The sequence below is a fragment of the Pongo pygmaeus genome, chromosome 7 (genome assembly GCF_028885625.2).
Source record: "Pongo pygmaeus isolate AG05252 chromosome 7, NHGRI_mPonPyg2-v2.0_pri, whole genome shotgun sequence".
Taxonomy (NCBI): Eukaryota; Metazoa; Chordata; class Mammalia; order Primates; family Hominidae; genus Pongo; species Pongo pygmaeus.
Window position 1 is genome coordinate 112,419,889 of NC_072380.2, and position 15,799 is coordinate 112,435,687.

Here is a 15,799-nt window from a genome sequence, read left to right on the forward strand (position 1 = left end):
CTAGTGTAAGTGCTTATAAAACATGGATAAGGCAGATACTATCATTGAGGATCTTAGTCCAGTGAAGATGACAGACGTAAAAACTTAATCACAAGACTATATAAAGCATGCTCTACAAGGTGGAGGAACGTTATTGCAGCAGACGCAAGTTGCTTGCGTTGCCACAGAGAGTCAAGGAAGTCTTCACTTAGAAGAGATGACATTTGAAATGAATTTAGAGGAATTCCAAAAGTCTGAAGCCTCTGACTGAAGGCTTAAAATCCACTAATATCTGTATTCCATAACTTCTCTATATATATCCCCAGACAAAATTATTCTATAATTCACACATATCACATACCTTTTAAAAGTCTGATAAAACCCAAAATGAGTCTTGTCTCACCTTTCCAGATTTTTCGTCTTCTAGGACTGCCAATTTTTTTTTCTGTTTATTATATTCTTGTCTTCTTTCTAAAACACTCATAATATTTTCATCTGTTAAATTCTTCCTAAACTCACAGAACTGAGGCCAGAATTTAAACAGAACCCCAAAAATTGTCATCTGTATAAAAAAAAGTCTCAGATTACAATTTTATACAAAGGTACCAATTTAAACTCTATTCACCATAATAACAGATTAACTATTCTATCTTTAATATATACCATGTTTGCTCCAACTTATTGTCTCCGGACATCTTGGTATAGTTTTGCTCAGCACATGCTTATCATCAATGGTTTTTATTACCAATGAGAAGTCTTTCTTTAAAAAAAAAAAATACACTAAATACACTTAAAAGTCACTTTATTCTTTATGTTTCCCTAACCAATTGATTGTATTAATAAAGAATCCATTAGGTCTTTTAAAATAAGAAATTTATGTTTTCTTTTAAAACATATACTAGTTGATCTGCCATACACTCTGCTGTTTTATGCAAGTATTCCAAATATCCAGTTCATCAAGGAAACTCCCTCCTCCCTCTTTTCTTTCTTTTAGAGAAAGGAAATACCATTTTGCCTCTGGAAAAGCTCTTAAACAAAGCTGCAGATCTAAGAATAAATCTTGAGTAAATTTTAAATGATATAATCTCTTACTTTTATGTGAGAGCAAGAAAAGTAACATTTAAAAAGCAGAATGGTATCCTGGACAAATGCTTTCTATAAGGACACTTTAAGTGATTAATTGTGATATTTATAGAGATAAGAATAGTTGCTCTAATTCTCATGCCAAGTTTTTCCATTAGTTCCAGAGGCATACATTACTTCCAAGAAGGTAGGACTTGCCACATAAGATCAAGTCCAACATCTTATTGCTAGGAATGGCCTTTACCTAATACCCTGGAAAAAAATGAACCATCCCATTAGGCTCCAAGCCAACTCATAGGGGAAAAGAGGAATCTTTAAAAAGTAAATGCTGCAGTGATCAACAGAGACCTGAAATGGCATATTTCATTACTCCTCTTTTCCATACATGAATGCTATTAGTAATACTAAAATTATTCACTCCTTTTAAAATACAGTTTTGTTATTGAATTCTATAGCCTCTTGGGAGTGTAAATGTAAAATCTAGAGATACTTTATTTGATGAAATGCAGGCTTTTAAGACATTTTCATTTACATTTACCTGCCATACATTTAATTAAGTAATCCCCTGTTCCAATGTTAAGGGATCATGGCAGTTTTTATTATGAACTGAAGCTTAAATACTCCTCCTCCTCTATTAATCATACTTCTCAGTTATCTTTCCAAAACCTGAGTCAGTCCCAGTTCTTGAATATATATATTTCCATTTAGAAGGCTTTCTAAGTAAAAGTCACCCAATTAAGACACAATTTTTCAATAGATGGCATAAAACTACTCTATTGTTAAAAGTTGCAATTGAGATTGTAGGTTAATATATATTGTTAATTAAAATTACCCTGTACCTCTCTAATCTTAAAGATAACCAAATTGTGGGTAAGAAAATGTTTTAATAAATATAGAGCTACTTTACTCACTGCCAGTAGATAAATAATGGCTTTAGTATGAGCAAAAGGGGCCAGTGAAAATTTGGCTGAGTGATGCAAACTTTGAGGCTATTGGGAGTGGGAGTGAGGGACAGACAGAGGCTACACTGATACAATGCTAAAACTGTCAGCAGTTTTAAATTTACTATTCAGCCCTTCTGCTCAACTTTGCTCTCATTTCCAATTTGATCTTACTCCTTTCTGTCATGATATATTTCTTCTCACATCATTCATTTATGTGTCCAAAAAATGCCTTCTCTATGCCTGGCATTTGGACTGCAAAGATAAATAAGAACCATTCCCTGCCCTCAAAGAGGTTACAGTCTAATGGGAAAGTCAGACATGAGAATAATCACTTTCAATTTAGTGTGGTAAGTGTTACGACAGAGGTAAAAACAAGGGAGAGAAGATGATACTGCAAAAAGCTCAGGAGAGAAAGCAGTAAGGGCCACTTATGAAACTACAATTAGTTCAATTAGACTAGGGCAGAGACAGCAGGGAGTGGTAAAAGATGTAGCTAGAGAGATATCTAGGAGTATAGACTTCATTCTGAGGGCAGTGGGAAGTATCTGAAATATTTTTAAAATGATTATTTGTAGAGACAGGATCTCACTATATTGCCCAGGCTGGTCTTGAACTCCTGGCCTTAAGCAATTCTCCTGCCTTGGCCTCCCAAAGCGCTGGGATTACTTACAGGTGTGAGCCAGTGTGCTCGGCCGGAATTGAAATATTTTGTTCTTGCGATAGTTTACTGAGAATGATGATTTCCAATATGACGAGTTGGTGGGTGCAGTGCACCAGCATGGCACATGTATACATATGTAACTTACCTGCACATTGCGCACATGTACCATAGAGCCTAAAGTATAATAACAATAATAATAATAATAATAATAATAAAAAGAAAAAAAACTACTTTATACTCTTAAAAATTTAAAAAAAGAAGAAATAAAAAAAAAGAAATATTTTAAGCAGAGAAGTGACATGATCAGATATACGTTAAAAAAGGATTGCTCTGTCTGCCCTGAGTTGGATGGTTTGGAGAGAACCCAGAGGCAGGGAGTTTCTGTAATACGTTATGAGTCATGTTGCAGATCTAAAGTGAGGTAGTTGAGTGGAGGTGTGGATAGAATGACAGATAACGAGGAGACAACTAGGTAAGTTTTAGGAACGGATTAGATACGGAGGTAAGGAAATGAAATAGAGGGAAGACATGGAGATGGCCAACCAGATCTGTGGCTTGTATCCTAGGGTAGGAGGCAATGCCATTCTCTAAACTTCCTTGGGAAAACAGGAATAACAACAGATTCAGTGTGATGAGGCCCCTAAATAAAGATTATTTATTTTCAGATGCTCTAACGTCCATATTTAAGATATATCTAGGACTCCCTTTTAGAAAATCAGGTAGAAGTCATAGGCTAGAGGACTCCAGTAAAATTCTTTGGTTATAATCCCCGAAGAGTATACCAGAACTGAACGGTATTGGCAGCTCCAGACATTTACCGTCAGACTCAAGGCCTTTGATATCGATGGGTAAGTCCTGGCCTGGTTACTAGGAAACCCAGGATAGGCTAAGCTATCTCTAAGATCTTTTCATTAACAGATGTTACCATTCTGACACCATGTTTCTCTATAGCACATCCTCAATCATTCCTCTATATTTCTGCCTATTTTAATGCATAATTTGGATTGTGAGTCCACTTTTAGTTCCTTAGAGGACTTAGAACACAGCTGGCTCACAAATGAATCTAAGAATAATCGACTTTTTCCATGCTCAAGGGCAATAATACCCTAAATCTCTGTTTCATATCACTTCATTCATGACATGGCCTTCCCTATTACCCCTATTATAATTTATTTTTCTTAATCATTTTTTAGGAACAACATCACTAAAAGGCTTTTTAAAATGCAAATAAATTATATTCACCAAGTCACTGTTTTCTATTATTTATCTTAAAAAGAAGTAACTTGAGCAGGTTAACAGGAACAATTTTCCTTTCATGAGTTTGTATACTTTATGTTGGTAGAGTACTTAAATCTCCTCTCACTTATTTTATGAGCTATGTGAATATTCCAATCTTTAAAAATACACAAATCTTGGGACACACATATTTTACACATTTTTGTGGTAGCAGATATTTTAAAAGGAAATATGAATGGTGGAAAAGAAAGGAGGAATTAGCTGGAGTTTAACAAGTTAAAAACAAAAATGGTAACCATGGAAAGCCAAAAGGTAATATTTAATTTTATTTACTGTATATGATCACGAAAAAAATTGCATTTAAGTTACTAGCTTTTTACATTTCAGTTGCATACGCAAAGATTATTTAAATTAAATAGAATAAGTCCCAGTATTGGGAGGACTGGAACCTTGTCAAATATGAATAAAGTACAAGCTTTAAAAGGATATCTATCTTTTTAATTTTTATTTACTTTTTTTTAGTTTGTTTTTTTTTTTAAGAGACGGGGTTTTGCTATGTTGCCCAGGCTGGTCTCAAACTCCTGAGCTCAAACAATCTGCCTGCCTCAGCCTCCCAAAGTGCTGGGATTACAGGCATGAGCCACCACGCCTGGCCCAAAAGGATATCTATCTTTAAAAGGATTGTCAACCTATTTTAAAATATGCTTAGCCACATGCCCTGATCTCTTACCTGTGCCTCTCTAAATACATATGGTCCTAACTCCTTCCGGTGTTCAATAATCTTCTGGGCTTGCTCTACTGGAATGTCAATTTGTAAAGCTGGTGGAATACTGGAATTAATAAAGCAGTTGATAATAGTTGTAATCTTCTTCTGGATGACAGACTCATCACAGTGAGAATGGCACAAGTCCTCAACAGAAGGAAAGACAGAATGGTATATAATTAATGCATTACTAGAACACTTACTAGAACTGCATCAATATGTTTCAATTAATATACACATTTCAACTTTAGGTCAAGAAAGCAGTGGGATATTTCAAAGCTGTCTTTAAAAAATTATAGATTTTCTTTCTCTTGGATTTGAGGAACCTAAGACTTTGATATATCTACATTACATAAATACAGATTTCATATAATCCTGATCACTTATTCCTCTAGGCAAAGGAATGACATTAGTATCTACTTTGACTCAACCATATAATGAGGGCCTGTTATACACCAGACACTGAGCTCAGCCTCAAGACACAGCCCCTACCCTTTTAAGGTTCAATCTCCACTGGAGGAGAAGTGTGAGAACATGTTGCTCCAATTTTGGATAGTTAATAAATGTTATGATAGAGGTATACATAGTATCCTAGGAGAACATTGAGAATAGGCACCTAACTCTGCCTACAGGTGGATATAAAAGCTTTCCCGTCCAGTCCTGCCTCTACGCCAAGGTGATTTAGGCTCAAAAAGGTAGTGGGCATGCTGGTTGTCAACAGGTGTGCCATTCTATATTTTTTATTATCTATGTTGTGTAGTTACCCTATCGTATTATCCTCTTTACAGATAACCTAAAATTAATGATCATACATTAAAATGAGCCATTTAAAAAACTGTCAACATTTATTTTAGACACAGGGGGTACCTGTGCAAGTTTGTTATACAGGAATATTGCGTGATGCTGAGGTTTGGGGTACAGATTCTGTCACTTAGGTAGTGAGCGTAGTACCCAACAGGTAGGTTTTCAACCCACCCTCCCCTCACTACCTGTTCTAGTAGTCAGCAGTGTCTATTATTCCCATATTTATGTCCATGTGTGCCCAATGTTGAGCTCCCACTTATAAGTGAGAACATGTGGTTTTTGGTTTTCTTTTCCTGCATTAATTCTCTTAGGATAATGGCCTCCAGCTCCACCCACACTGCTGCAAATGACATGATTTCATTTTTTATGGCTATGTAGTATTCCATGGTGTATATGTACCACATTTTCTTTATCCAATCTACTACTGATGGGCACCTGGGTTGATTCCATGTCTTTGCTATTGTGAATAGTGCAGTGATGAACATATGTGTACATTTATCTTTTTGGCAGAATTATTTATTCTCCTTGGGGTATACATCCAGTAATGGGATGGCTGGGTCAAATGGTAGCTCTGTTTTAATTTCTTTGAGAAATCTCCAGACTGCTTTCCACAGTGGCTGGACTAATTCACATTCCCATCAATAGTGTGTAAGTGCCCCATTTTCTCTGCAGCCTCACCAAGCAGCTGTTATTTTCTGACTGTTTAATAATAGCCATTCTGATTGGTGTGAGATGGTATCTCACTATGGTTTTGATTTGCATTTCTCTGATGATTAGTGATGCTGAGTATTTCTTCATGTTTCTTGGCCATTTATATACCTTTTGAGAAGTATCTGTTCATGTCCTTTGCCCAAAATGAGCTAGTTTTAAAGTGACAGGTGTAGGACTATCATTTTTTTTAAATAAAGAGGTAGTTTAGCTTGAATTATGGCATTTCTCTGTCAAAGACATTATTTTCCAAATCATCAGAAAGCAAACAAATTTGGAAACTTCTCACTTTAGGCCCAGAAATGAACCAACATTTATTAAGTACCCAGTATATGCTGGGCATTGTAATAGCTCTACTATGGATGTTACAAAAGAAATAAAAATTCTGATGTCTTTCATGTAAAACTTTATATATAATTTGGTATAAGTTAAGTGTGAAAAAAGCTTAATATAATGTTACATTGTGACAATTAGCACTTCATACTCAATTTAGCATCACCTTAGAATAAAGCCTATTTAGGCCAGGTGTGGTGGCTTATGCCTGTAATCCCAACAATTTGGGAGGCCGAGGCGGGCAGATGGCTTGAGCCCAGGAGTTTGAGACCATCCTGGGCAACATGGTGAAACTCTGTCTCTACAAAAATATACAAAATATTAGCTGGGTGTGGTGGTGCATGCCTGTAGTCCCAGCTACTGGGGAGGCTTAGGTGGGAGGATCACCTGAGCCCAGGGAGGTCGATGCTGCAGTGGGCCATTATCACATCACTGCACTCCAGCCTGGGCAACAGAGTAAGATGGTGTCTCAAAAAAAGAAAAGAAAAGAAAAAGCCTATTTTATATTATTCAATTAGCCTCCTAACTATGGAATATAAGGCTTGTGAAATAAAACAAATTTGTGAAGCTATACAATTATAATTTTGAGTAAAAGGACAGCATTTGGACAGAATTATAACTGATTTTTTTTCTAATTGTTCTGCCCTGTTGTGCCATTAGCTTAGTTAACTCTTGCCTATTATTAAGGTCTCAGTTTAAGCATACTTTCCTCTAGTAAGCTTTCTGTGACTCTCAGTCCAGGAGAGATGTCCATCTCAGGTACTCCCATAGCACACTGTGCTTCTTCCTTTGTTGCACTAATCACACTCTTATAATTGCCTTGTCTACCACTCATTTGTCATTCTTCTGATACTATGTGCTCTAACAGGGTAGACTGTTTTGATCACAGTTGTATCCTCAAGATTTGGCCTGCCCCTTGGTAGGTGCTTAATAAATATTTGTTGCATAAATAAATCCTTCCAGTCTTTTCTTTATGGACACACACACACACACACACACACACACACACACTTTAGATTAAACCATACTGATTTTTAGTAGCTAGTTTTTAAAAAAGATCAATGAGCAGAACATCTTTTCCCATCATTGATTATTCTCCTGGAACATTTTTAATGGCTAGAGAATGTTCTACTATATAGATATATCATAATTTAGTAACCAATGTCCTTGTTGTACAACTGGGTTCTTTCCAACTTTTCACAATCCCGAGTAATGTTTGACTAAGATTACTCCAGCCATCTCTTTGTATATTACCACAATGAATACTGAGAAGCAGCACAGCTTAGTGGTTAAGGGCATGGGCTTTAGCAATAGAATGACCTGATTCAAAGTCTAGCTCTACCAGTTAATTAGCTGTGTGATGTCGGGAATTTCTTAGCCTTTCTGTGCATTAGTTTCATCTGTGAAGTGATGAGAATGACATCCTTGACCTCATGGGATTCTTGTGAGAATAAATTCATTATTACATGAAAAGCATTAAGACAATATCTGGCACATAGTAAACACTTAATAAGAGTAAGCCCTATAAGAGCTAGCTCGGTTAGACTTTATCAAGTGGAATAAATGCCTTCCAACTGGCAAACTCCCTCATGGTCCAATGCAAGTATCATCACTCTTGCTGAGTCCTCCCTGACCTATTGTCCCCGCACCCCATCATTCTCTCCTCTGTGCTAAAACTATACCTAGCCAGAGCATGGATCAGAATCAACATTATTTCCTAATATTTGTTCTCATGGATGTCTTCCTGCCTGAAAGAGGGCAGTGTGTTGTATTCACCTTTTTATGCCTACAATTTAGCATAATAACATTTGATACTTAATAAATGTTTGTTATATAAACAAATTTACTCCTACCTAGTATTGTAAGTCTGTCATGCTATATTGTAGAAAAGATATTAAAATGGAGACCAAGGGCAGCCTTAAAGGAGAAAGTCATAAAACTAAGGGTTCACTGTGTATAAGTCTATAGTTGGTTTTTAAAATACCTATTTTACAAAGTTTATCTCATTACCTCTTGTCCTAGCAAGGTTAGACTTGTTCATATTCATATTAGCTTAAAGATAGTTCCACCTACCCATAATAAAAAATTATCTATTGTGGAAAACACACTCTACCTCCTTTCTAATTCTCAAAAAAATTATTTTAATATTGCTCATGTGAAAGATTGTGAAAAAACTTCTCTCAATTTTTTTTTTACCAGCCTGGGCATCATAGGGAGACCCCATCCCTACAAAAAAATTAAAAATTAGCCAGGCATGGTGGTGCATGCCTGTACTCCCAGCTACTTGGGAGGCTGAGGTGGGAAGATCACTTGAGCCCAGCAGGTCAAGGCTGCAGTGAGCTGTCATTGTGCTACTGTACTCCAGCCTGGGCAACAAAATGAGACCCCGTCTCAAAAAAAAATTGTTTTTTAATGTTATAGTCTCAGCTGAGAATAGTACAAAAACTGTTGATAACAGAAAAGGGTAGAAAACAGTTTTACTGTATGTTGGAAAAGCTTGGAAATAAATTTTATTGAGCAACTACTAACTATATGTTGAGCAACTGTATTAGTGTCACATAATACATAGTTATAGGCCATTTGAAAGCATTATGCTCCTAAATTGTTAATTTTTATTCCTCACGTTTACAATGGGATGGAATAGACTGCTTGCAAGGAAATGAGCCTGCTACCTTTGGGAGCATTTAAGCAAAGACTAAAATACCTTTCAGTATTTCTAGACAACATTTCTTTATTCAAGTCTAGACAACATAACATGGAAAGTCCCTTCCTCCTCTTCAATGCAAAGATTCTGTATGATTAAACACTTAACCCTGAAAATAAACTGTCTTTGTACCTAGCCATTTCTCTTTTACTTACTTTGTTAAGAATTTGGCTATTCTTTTTCATCTCTAATTCTTTGTAATTCCTTTCTCTTATCTGTTGGTTTATTTATCCATAATCCAGTATCTTTGATTACTATTACTATAAATATGACTGGGAGGGATTCTTACAAAGAGATCTTGGTTGTATGGATACACCAAATATAGACATTGTTAGGAAAAAATATGTACAGTACATTTAAGAGATAATTGATGTGTAGAAATATAGTTAAAACTCTCTTCAGGAAGGTTCTCATTAAATCATATGTATGTTAACACCTGAAAAAAACCTAATACAGGTTGAGTATCCCTTACCTGAAATGCTTAGGACCAGAAGTGTTTTAGATTTTGGATTCTTTTTTTTTTTTTTTAATTAGGTATTTATTGATCATTCTTGGGTGTTTCTCGGAGAGGGGGATATGGCAGGGTCATAGGATAATAGTGGAGAGAAGGTCAGGAGATAAACACATGAACAAAGGTCTCTGGTTTTCCTAGGCAGAGGTCCCTGTGGCCGTCTGCAGTGTTTGTGTCCCTGGGTACTTGAGATTAGGGAGTGGTGATGACTCTTAAAGAGCATGCTGCCTTCAAGCATCTGTTTAACAAAGCACATCTTGCACCGCCCTTAATCCATTTAACCCTGAGTTAACACAGCACATGTTTCAGATAGCACGGGGCTGGGGGAAAGGCCATAGATCAACAGCATCCCAAGGCAGAAGAATTTCTCCTAGTCAGAAAAAAATGGAGTCTCCTATGCCCACCTCTTTCTACTCAGACACAGCAACAATCTGATCTCTCCTTCCTTTCCCCACACTTCCCCCCCTTCTTTTCAACAAAACCGCCATCGTCCTCATGGCCTGCTCCCGATGGTCGCTGTCTCTTCGGAGCTGTTGGGTACACCTCCCAGACAGGGCAGTCGGGCAGAGGCGCTCCTCACCTCCCAGACAGGGCGGCCGGGCAGAGGCGCTCCTCACTTCCCAGATGGGGCGGCTGGGCAGAGGCGCTCCTCACTTCCCAGACAATGGGCGGCCGGGTAGAGGCGCTCCTCACCTCCCAGGCAGGGCGGCCAGGCAGAGGTGCTCCTCACTTCCCAGACGGGGCAGCTGGGCAGAGGTCCTCCTCACTTCCCAGACGGGGCAGCCGGGCAGAGGCGCTCCTCACCCCCCAGACGGGGCAGCCGGGCAGAGGCGCTCCTCACCTCCCAGACAGGGCGGCCGGGCAGAGGCACTCCTCACTTCCTCCCAGACGGGGCGGCCGGGCAGAGACGCTCCTCACCTCCCAGACGGGGCGGCCGGGCAGAGGCGCTCCTCACTTCCCAGACGGGGTGGCCGGGCAGAGGCGCTCCTCACCTCCCAGACGGGGCCGCTGGGCAGAGGCGCTCCTCACTTCCTCCCAGATGGGGTGGCAGCCAGGCAGAGGCGCTCCTCACCTCCCAGACGGGGCAGCCGGGCAGAGGTGCTCCTCACATCCCAGACGGGGCGGCCGGGCAGAGGTGCTCCTCACATCCCAGACGGGGCGGCCGGGCAGAGGCGCTCCTCACTTCCTCCCAGACGGGGCAGCCGCCAGGCAGAGGCGCTCCTCACTTCCCAGACGGGGCAGCCGGGCAGAGGCGCTCCTCACCTCCTCCCAGACGGGGCGGCCGGGCAGAGGCGCTCCTCACCTCCCAGACGGGGCGGCCGGGCAGAGGTCATCACTTCCCAGACAGGGCGGCTGGGCAGAGGCGCTCCTCACTTCCTCCCAGACGGGGCGGCCGGGCAGAGGCGCTCCTCACTTCCTCCCAGACGGGGTGGCCGGGCAGAGGCGCTCCTCACTTCCCAGACGGGGTGGCCAGGCAGATGTGCTCCTCATCTCCCAGACGGGGCGGCCGGGCAGAGGTGCTCCTCACTTCCCAGACGGGGTGGCCAGGCAGATGTGCTCCTCATCTCCCAGACGGGGCGGCCGGGCAGAGGCGCTCCTCACTTTCCAGACGGGGTGGCCAGGTAGAGGCGCTCTTCACTTCCTCCCAGACGGGGTGGCGGCGGGGCAGAGGCGCTCCTCACCTCCCAGACGGGCCGGCCGGGCAGAGGTGCTCCTCACCTCCCAGACGGGGCGACCGGACAGAGGCGCTCCTCACATCCCAGACGATGGGCGGCGGGGCAGAGACGCTCCTCACTTCCTAGACGGGGTGGCGGCGGGGCAGAGGCTGTAATCTTAGCACTTTAGGAGGCCAAGGCAGGCGGCTGGGAGGTGGAGGCTGTAGTGAGCCGAGATCACGCCACTGCACTCCAGCCTGAGCACCATTGAGCATCGAGTGAGCGAGACTCCGTCCGCAATCCCAGCACCCCGGGAGGCCGAGGCAGGCAGACCACTCGAGGCCAGGAGCCGGATACCAGCCCGGTCAACACGGCGAAACCCCCGTCTCCACCAAAAATACAAAGACCAGTCAGGCGTGGCGGCGCGCGCCCGCAATCCCAGGCCCGAATCACAGGAGCCCGAGGCAGGGAGGTTGCAGCGAGCCGAGATCACGGCAGCACAGTCCAGCCCAGGCAACAGAAGGAGACCGAAAAAAGAAGGAGAGGGAGACCGAAGTGAGAGGGCAGAGGGGAGAGGGGAGATGAGATTTTGGATTCTTTTTTGGTTTTGGAATATTTGTATTATACCTACTGGTTGAGCATTCCAAATCCAAAAATCCAAAATCTGAAATACTCCAAGGAGCATTTACTTTAAGTATCACGTTGGCACTCAAAAAGTTTCAGATTTTGGAGCATTTCAGGTTTCAGATTTTCAGACTTGGAGTGCCCAACCTGTGTTATCATTCCAGGGCTCACTTTCACTCTTCACTGTATAATAATAAATGTGTCTAGAGATTGGACAATAAACATCTCAATATTTATATACTGGTAGGAAGAAGATAGCAAAATTGGGATATTTATACAAATCTTGTGCCTAAAGTTAGTTAAAAATCTGACATTTTAATGCATTTCCTCCTCAAAACAGGTGGTTTTCTCCAGCACCCAATACAATACCTTATATTTTTGTACTTCTTGCCAAAAGAGTAAACCATTTTCCAATAAATCTCCTTTTAGAGCCACAAAACGTTGAAATTGTCTTGAAGTAACTGGATTCAATAATGCTTTGCGAAAAGCAATGATTTTACAAGATGAAGAGATCCACTTACTCTCCACAGGCTGTCCAAAACAGAGAATATAGGTAATTAGCTCATTAATTAAGCTAACAATTACCAACTTCTATCTCCTATAATTTTGGCTGTTGAAATGCGTGGCACGGCTATAATAGAATTTTGCAACATTTTCATCTGTTCCTTTCTCTTTTGTCTCCTTTATATTTTTATGGCTTCATTTTTAGGAGGTAGAGTGAAAAAGAAATGAATAGATGATTTAGACCATATGACTACAATGTTTAAAAATGTTAACAGTTATTACAGCTTGAGATTATGGTGAAAAACTACTTTTTAGTGCATTGTATGAGTTCTGTGCTTAAACAGAACAAAGTAATCATAATGTTATGATTATATGTTATTACATTATTTATTTTATTATTATATATTATATATTAATATATAATTCTCCTGCCTTTTAAAAAGTAAAAGTAGTTAAACATTTAATATATTTCTCATTTTTTAAGAAAAAATTATCAGTTGATTCTATAAGTTAAATAATTTACTATAGAGCTTCACTATAATTTTATCCTGAAAATATTATATTTTTAGAAGAGACATCTTTATATTAATAAATTGTGATTTAAAATAATGATAACAATGATTATTAATAAATTATTTTAATAAAATTCCTTTGACTGATGGTTTACTTTACATAACATAAAAGCTAGAAGCACCCATGGCATTTTAGTAACACCTAAAGGTATTTTTATCAACATTTATTTTATATCTTTACAATTTGGAAATATAAAATATCTACTTTTTAAAATTTTGCCCATTTAAAATCACATATTCAACCCCATTTAGCCTTCCAGATTGAAAACATAAGAAATCGATTTTATTGAATTCACTAAATAGATTTTAATGTTTAAGTTCCCCAAAGCTGATTTTTAGCTTACAACCATGTAAGGAAGTATCATTCCAAAGACAATGATTTAGATGGATTTAGCAACACATAAAATAAATTCCTTGAAACAAATATGTGACCATCAATTTAAGTGTTTAGAGAGTTATACTTTTAAAAAGTGCCATGGTAACACAAAGGAAGGAGTAACTAATTCTGCCTGGAGGAGTAAAACCTTTACAGAGAAGGGCCTTGAGGATGACATCTGAGTTGGAAACTGAAAAGTGAAGGCAACTCCAGGCAGTCTAGATGAATGGTGGTGCCATTAACCCAGATAAAGTGAACAGATGTCCATCACTATCTTAGTGAGACACATGTCATGTTCTGTGGACAAAAAGTTAAGACCCTCACCATATGGTCCATATTAAAATTATAGCCCTATAAATAGGAACAACTATGTATTAGACTGGGATGTTTATTTAAAACCCACTCAGCAAATAATATTTTAAGATCTGCTTAAGATACTAAAACTTAGAAATTTAAAACCTGTAATTTAAACAAAATAATAAAATATATGTAATAAAGAATTATATAAAAATAATTCCATTCTACGTAATATTTCAATCAAAAGTATAGCAAAAAACAAACATTAAAAAAGTTTATTTCTTTTCAAGAGGAAAATACACAAAAGAGCATATTAACAGTTACATATATTCCTCCAATATTCAAATAAACATCTATTTTTGTTAGTTAGCAGAGGGTCACCTAGGTCTAGTTGGACATTTTGTTAGGACCTGCAGAAGGATAAACACACATAAACTTATAAACTCAAAAGGAAGACTATGTTTATCATGCTTGTTACAAAGTAAAATAGGCCATTTCTAGCCAGGTATTATATTGTAGTGGTTTTAAGTCACCAAAATGATAGTTATCTTAATTCTTTTAAAGCTAAAATTCTATCTTTTTGCTTTTAATATTTTTATTTCTATTTCAATTTGATTTGATTTTTTATGTGTGCTCCTGCTCGGCAAAGTGCCCTTGTAAGGATGCCTGAGAGCAGCGTACAGTTATGATTAAAATGCAGTTCTAAATAGAAGGGATAATGTGCCAGGCGTGGTGGCTCACGCCTGTAATCCTAGCAGTTTGGGAGGTCAAGACAGGTGGATTGCCTGAGCTCAGGAGTTCAAGACCAGCCTGGGCAACATGGCAAAACCCCATCTACACCAAAAATGCAAAAAATAAGCCGGGTGTGGTGGTGCATGCCTGTAATCCCAACTACTGGGGAGTTTGAGGCATGAGACTTGCTTGAACCTGGGAGGCAGAGGTTACAGTGAGTTGAGGTTGTCCCACTTCATTACAGCCTGAGCAACAGAGCGAGACTCTGTCTCTAGATAGATAGATAGATAGATAGATAGATAGATAGATAGATAGACAGACAGATAGACAGATAAATGAAAGTCATAATGTAAGACGATTTAACCTGCTGATTCTGCTGCATGCTGCTCATTTTTTGTGTAATTTACTCTCAATAATAAACTATCATATATTGGAATGCACAGCTTGTCTCAGTAAATCCATGACATGCAGAATAAAGAAAAATACACACTTAAGGCAATCACACACTTCTAAGGTTGAGCAGGTCAAGGATTTCTTTAAGAATAGAGCTCTTTATTCAGGAGGCGAAGGCAGGAGGATCACTGGAACCCAGGAGTTAGATGTGATAATGAGCTATGATCATACTACTGCACGCTAGCTTGGGCAACACAGCAACACCCTAATAATAAAAATATTTTTTTAAAAAAGAACAGAGTTCTGAATTCCAAGGGCCGACGGGAAGCCTCTAGCAGGGGACTCTGGCCTTGTAGAGGAACCCTGTTTCCCGTTTTTTCCCCCTGCCTTTCCACCCAATAAAACCCATCTTTATTCACCCTTTAAACCGTCTCCAAGCCTAAATTTTCCTGGCTGTGGGATGGACAAGAACCCAGTCTTTAACTGAATGAAGGAAAAGTCCTGCAACATTCTTGGCATGCAACATGGGGGCTCTTGAAGAGATGTATCAGAATTCCACAATGCATCTGGTTCTTGGGCAAGTCACTGAAACGTGGGTCAGATGTTGAAAGCTGCTGTACTATGATGTGAAAATAAAGCCCACCACAGCTCAACAAGGCCTACTGCCTCTAGACTCCATCTCTGTGGGCAGGGCATAACTGAACAAAAGGCAGCAGACAACTTCTGCAGACTTAAACATCTGAAGAGAGCAGTGCTTCTCCCAGCACGGCGTTTGAGCTCTGAGAATGGACAGACTGCCTCCTCAAGTGGGTCACTGACCCCTATGTAGCCTAATTGGGAGTCACCTCCCAGTAGGGGCTGACAGACACCTCATATAGGCAGCTGCCCCTCTGGGACGAAGCTTCCAGAGGAAGGATCAG

At 39.7% G+C, this 15,799-nt stretch overlaps 1 protein-coding gene across 30 annotated transcripts in view; it reads right to left on the reverse strand.

Moving 5' to 3' along the window:
• RGS22 (regulator of G protein signaling 22) overlaps nucleotides 1-15,799 on the reverse strand; it is a 160,982-nt gene that overhangs the window by 21,497 nt on the left and 123,686 nt on the right. For 27 of the 30 annotated variants that reach the window (XR_008504061.2, XR_010127331.1, XM_054497635.2 and 24 more), the window contains 3 exons: nucleotides 12,375-12,536; nucleotides 4,634-4,813; nucleotides 383-541 (listed from right to left, as the gene is read on the reverse strand). Coding sequence is in view for 28 of the 30 variants with exons in the window: in XM_054497635.2 (XP_054353610.2) it covers nucleotides 383-541; nucleotides 4,634-4,813; nucleotides 12,375-12,536 (501 nt within the window). In the remaining 2 variants the exon portion in view is untranslated. Of the gene's footprint in view, nucleotides 1-382; nucleotides 542-561; nucleotides 740-4,633; nucleotides 4,814-12,374; nucleotides 12,537-15,799 lie in introns of those variants that run through there. The other 3 variants (XM_054497623.2, XM_063669412.1, XM_054497631.2) reach the window with 2 other exon arrangements.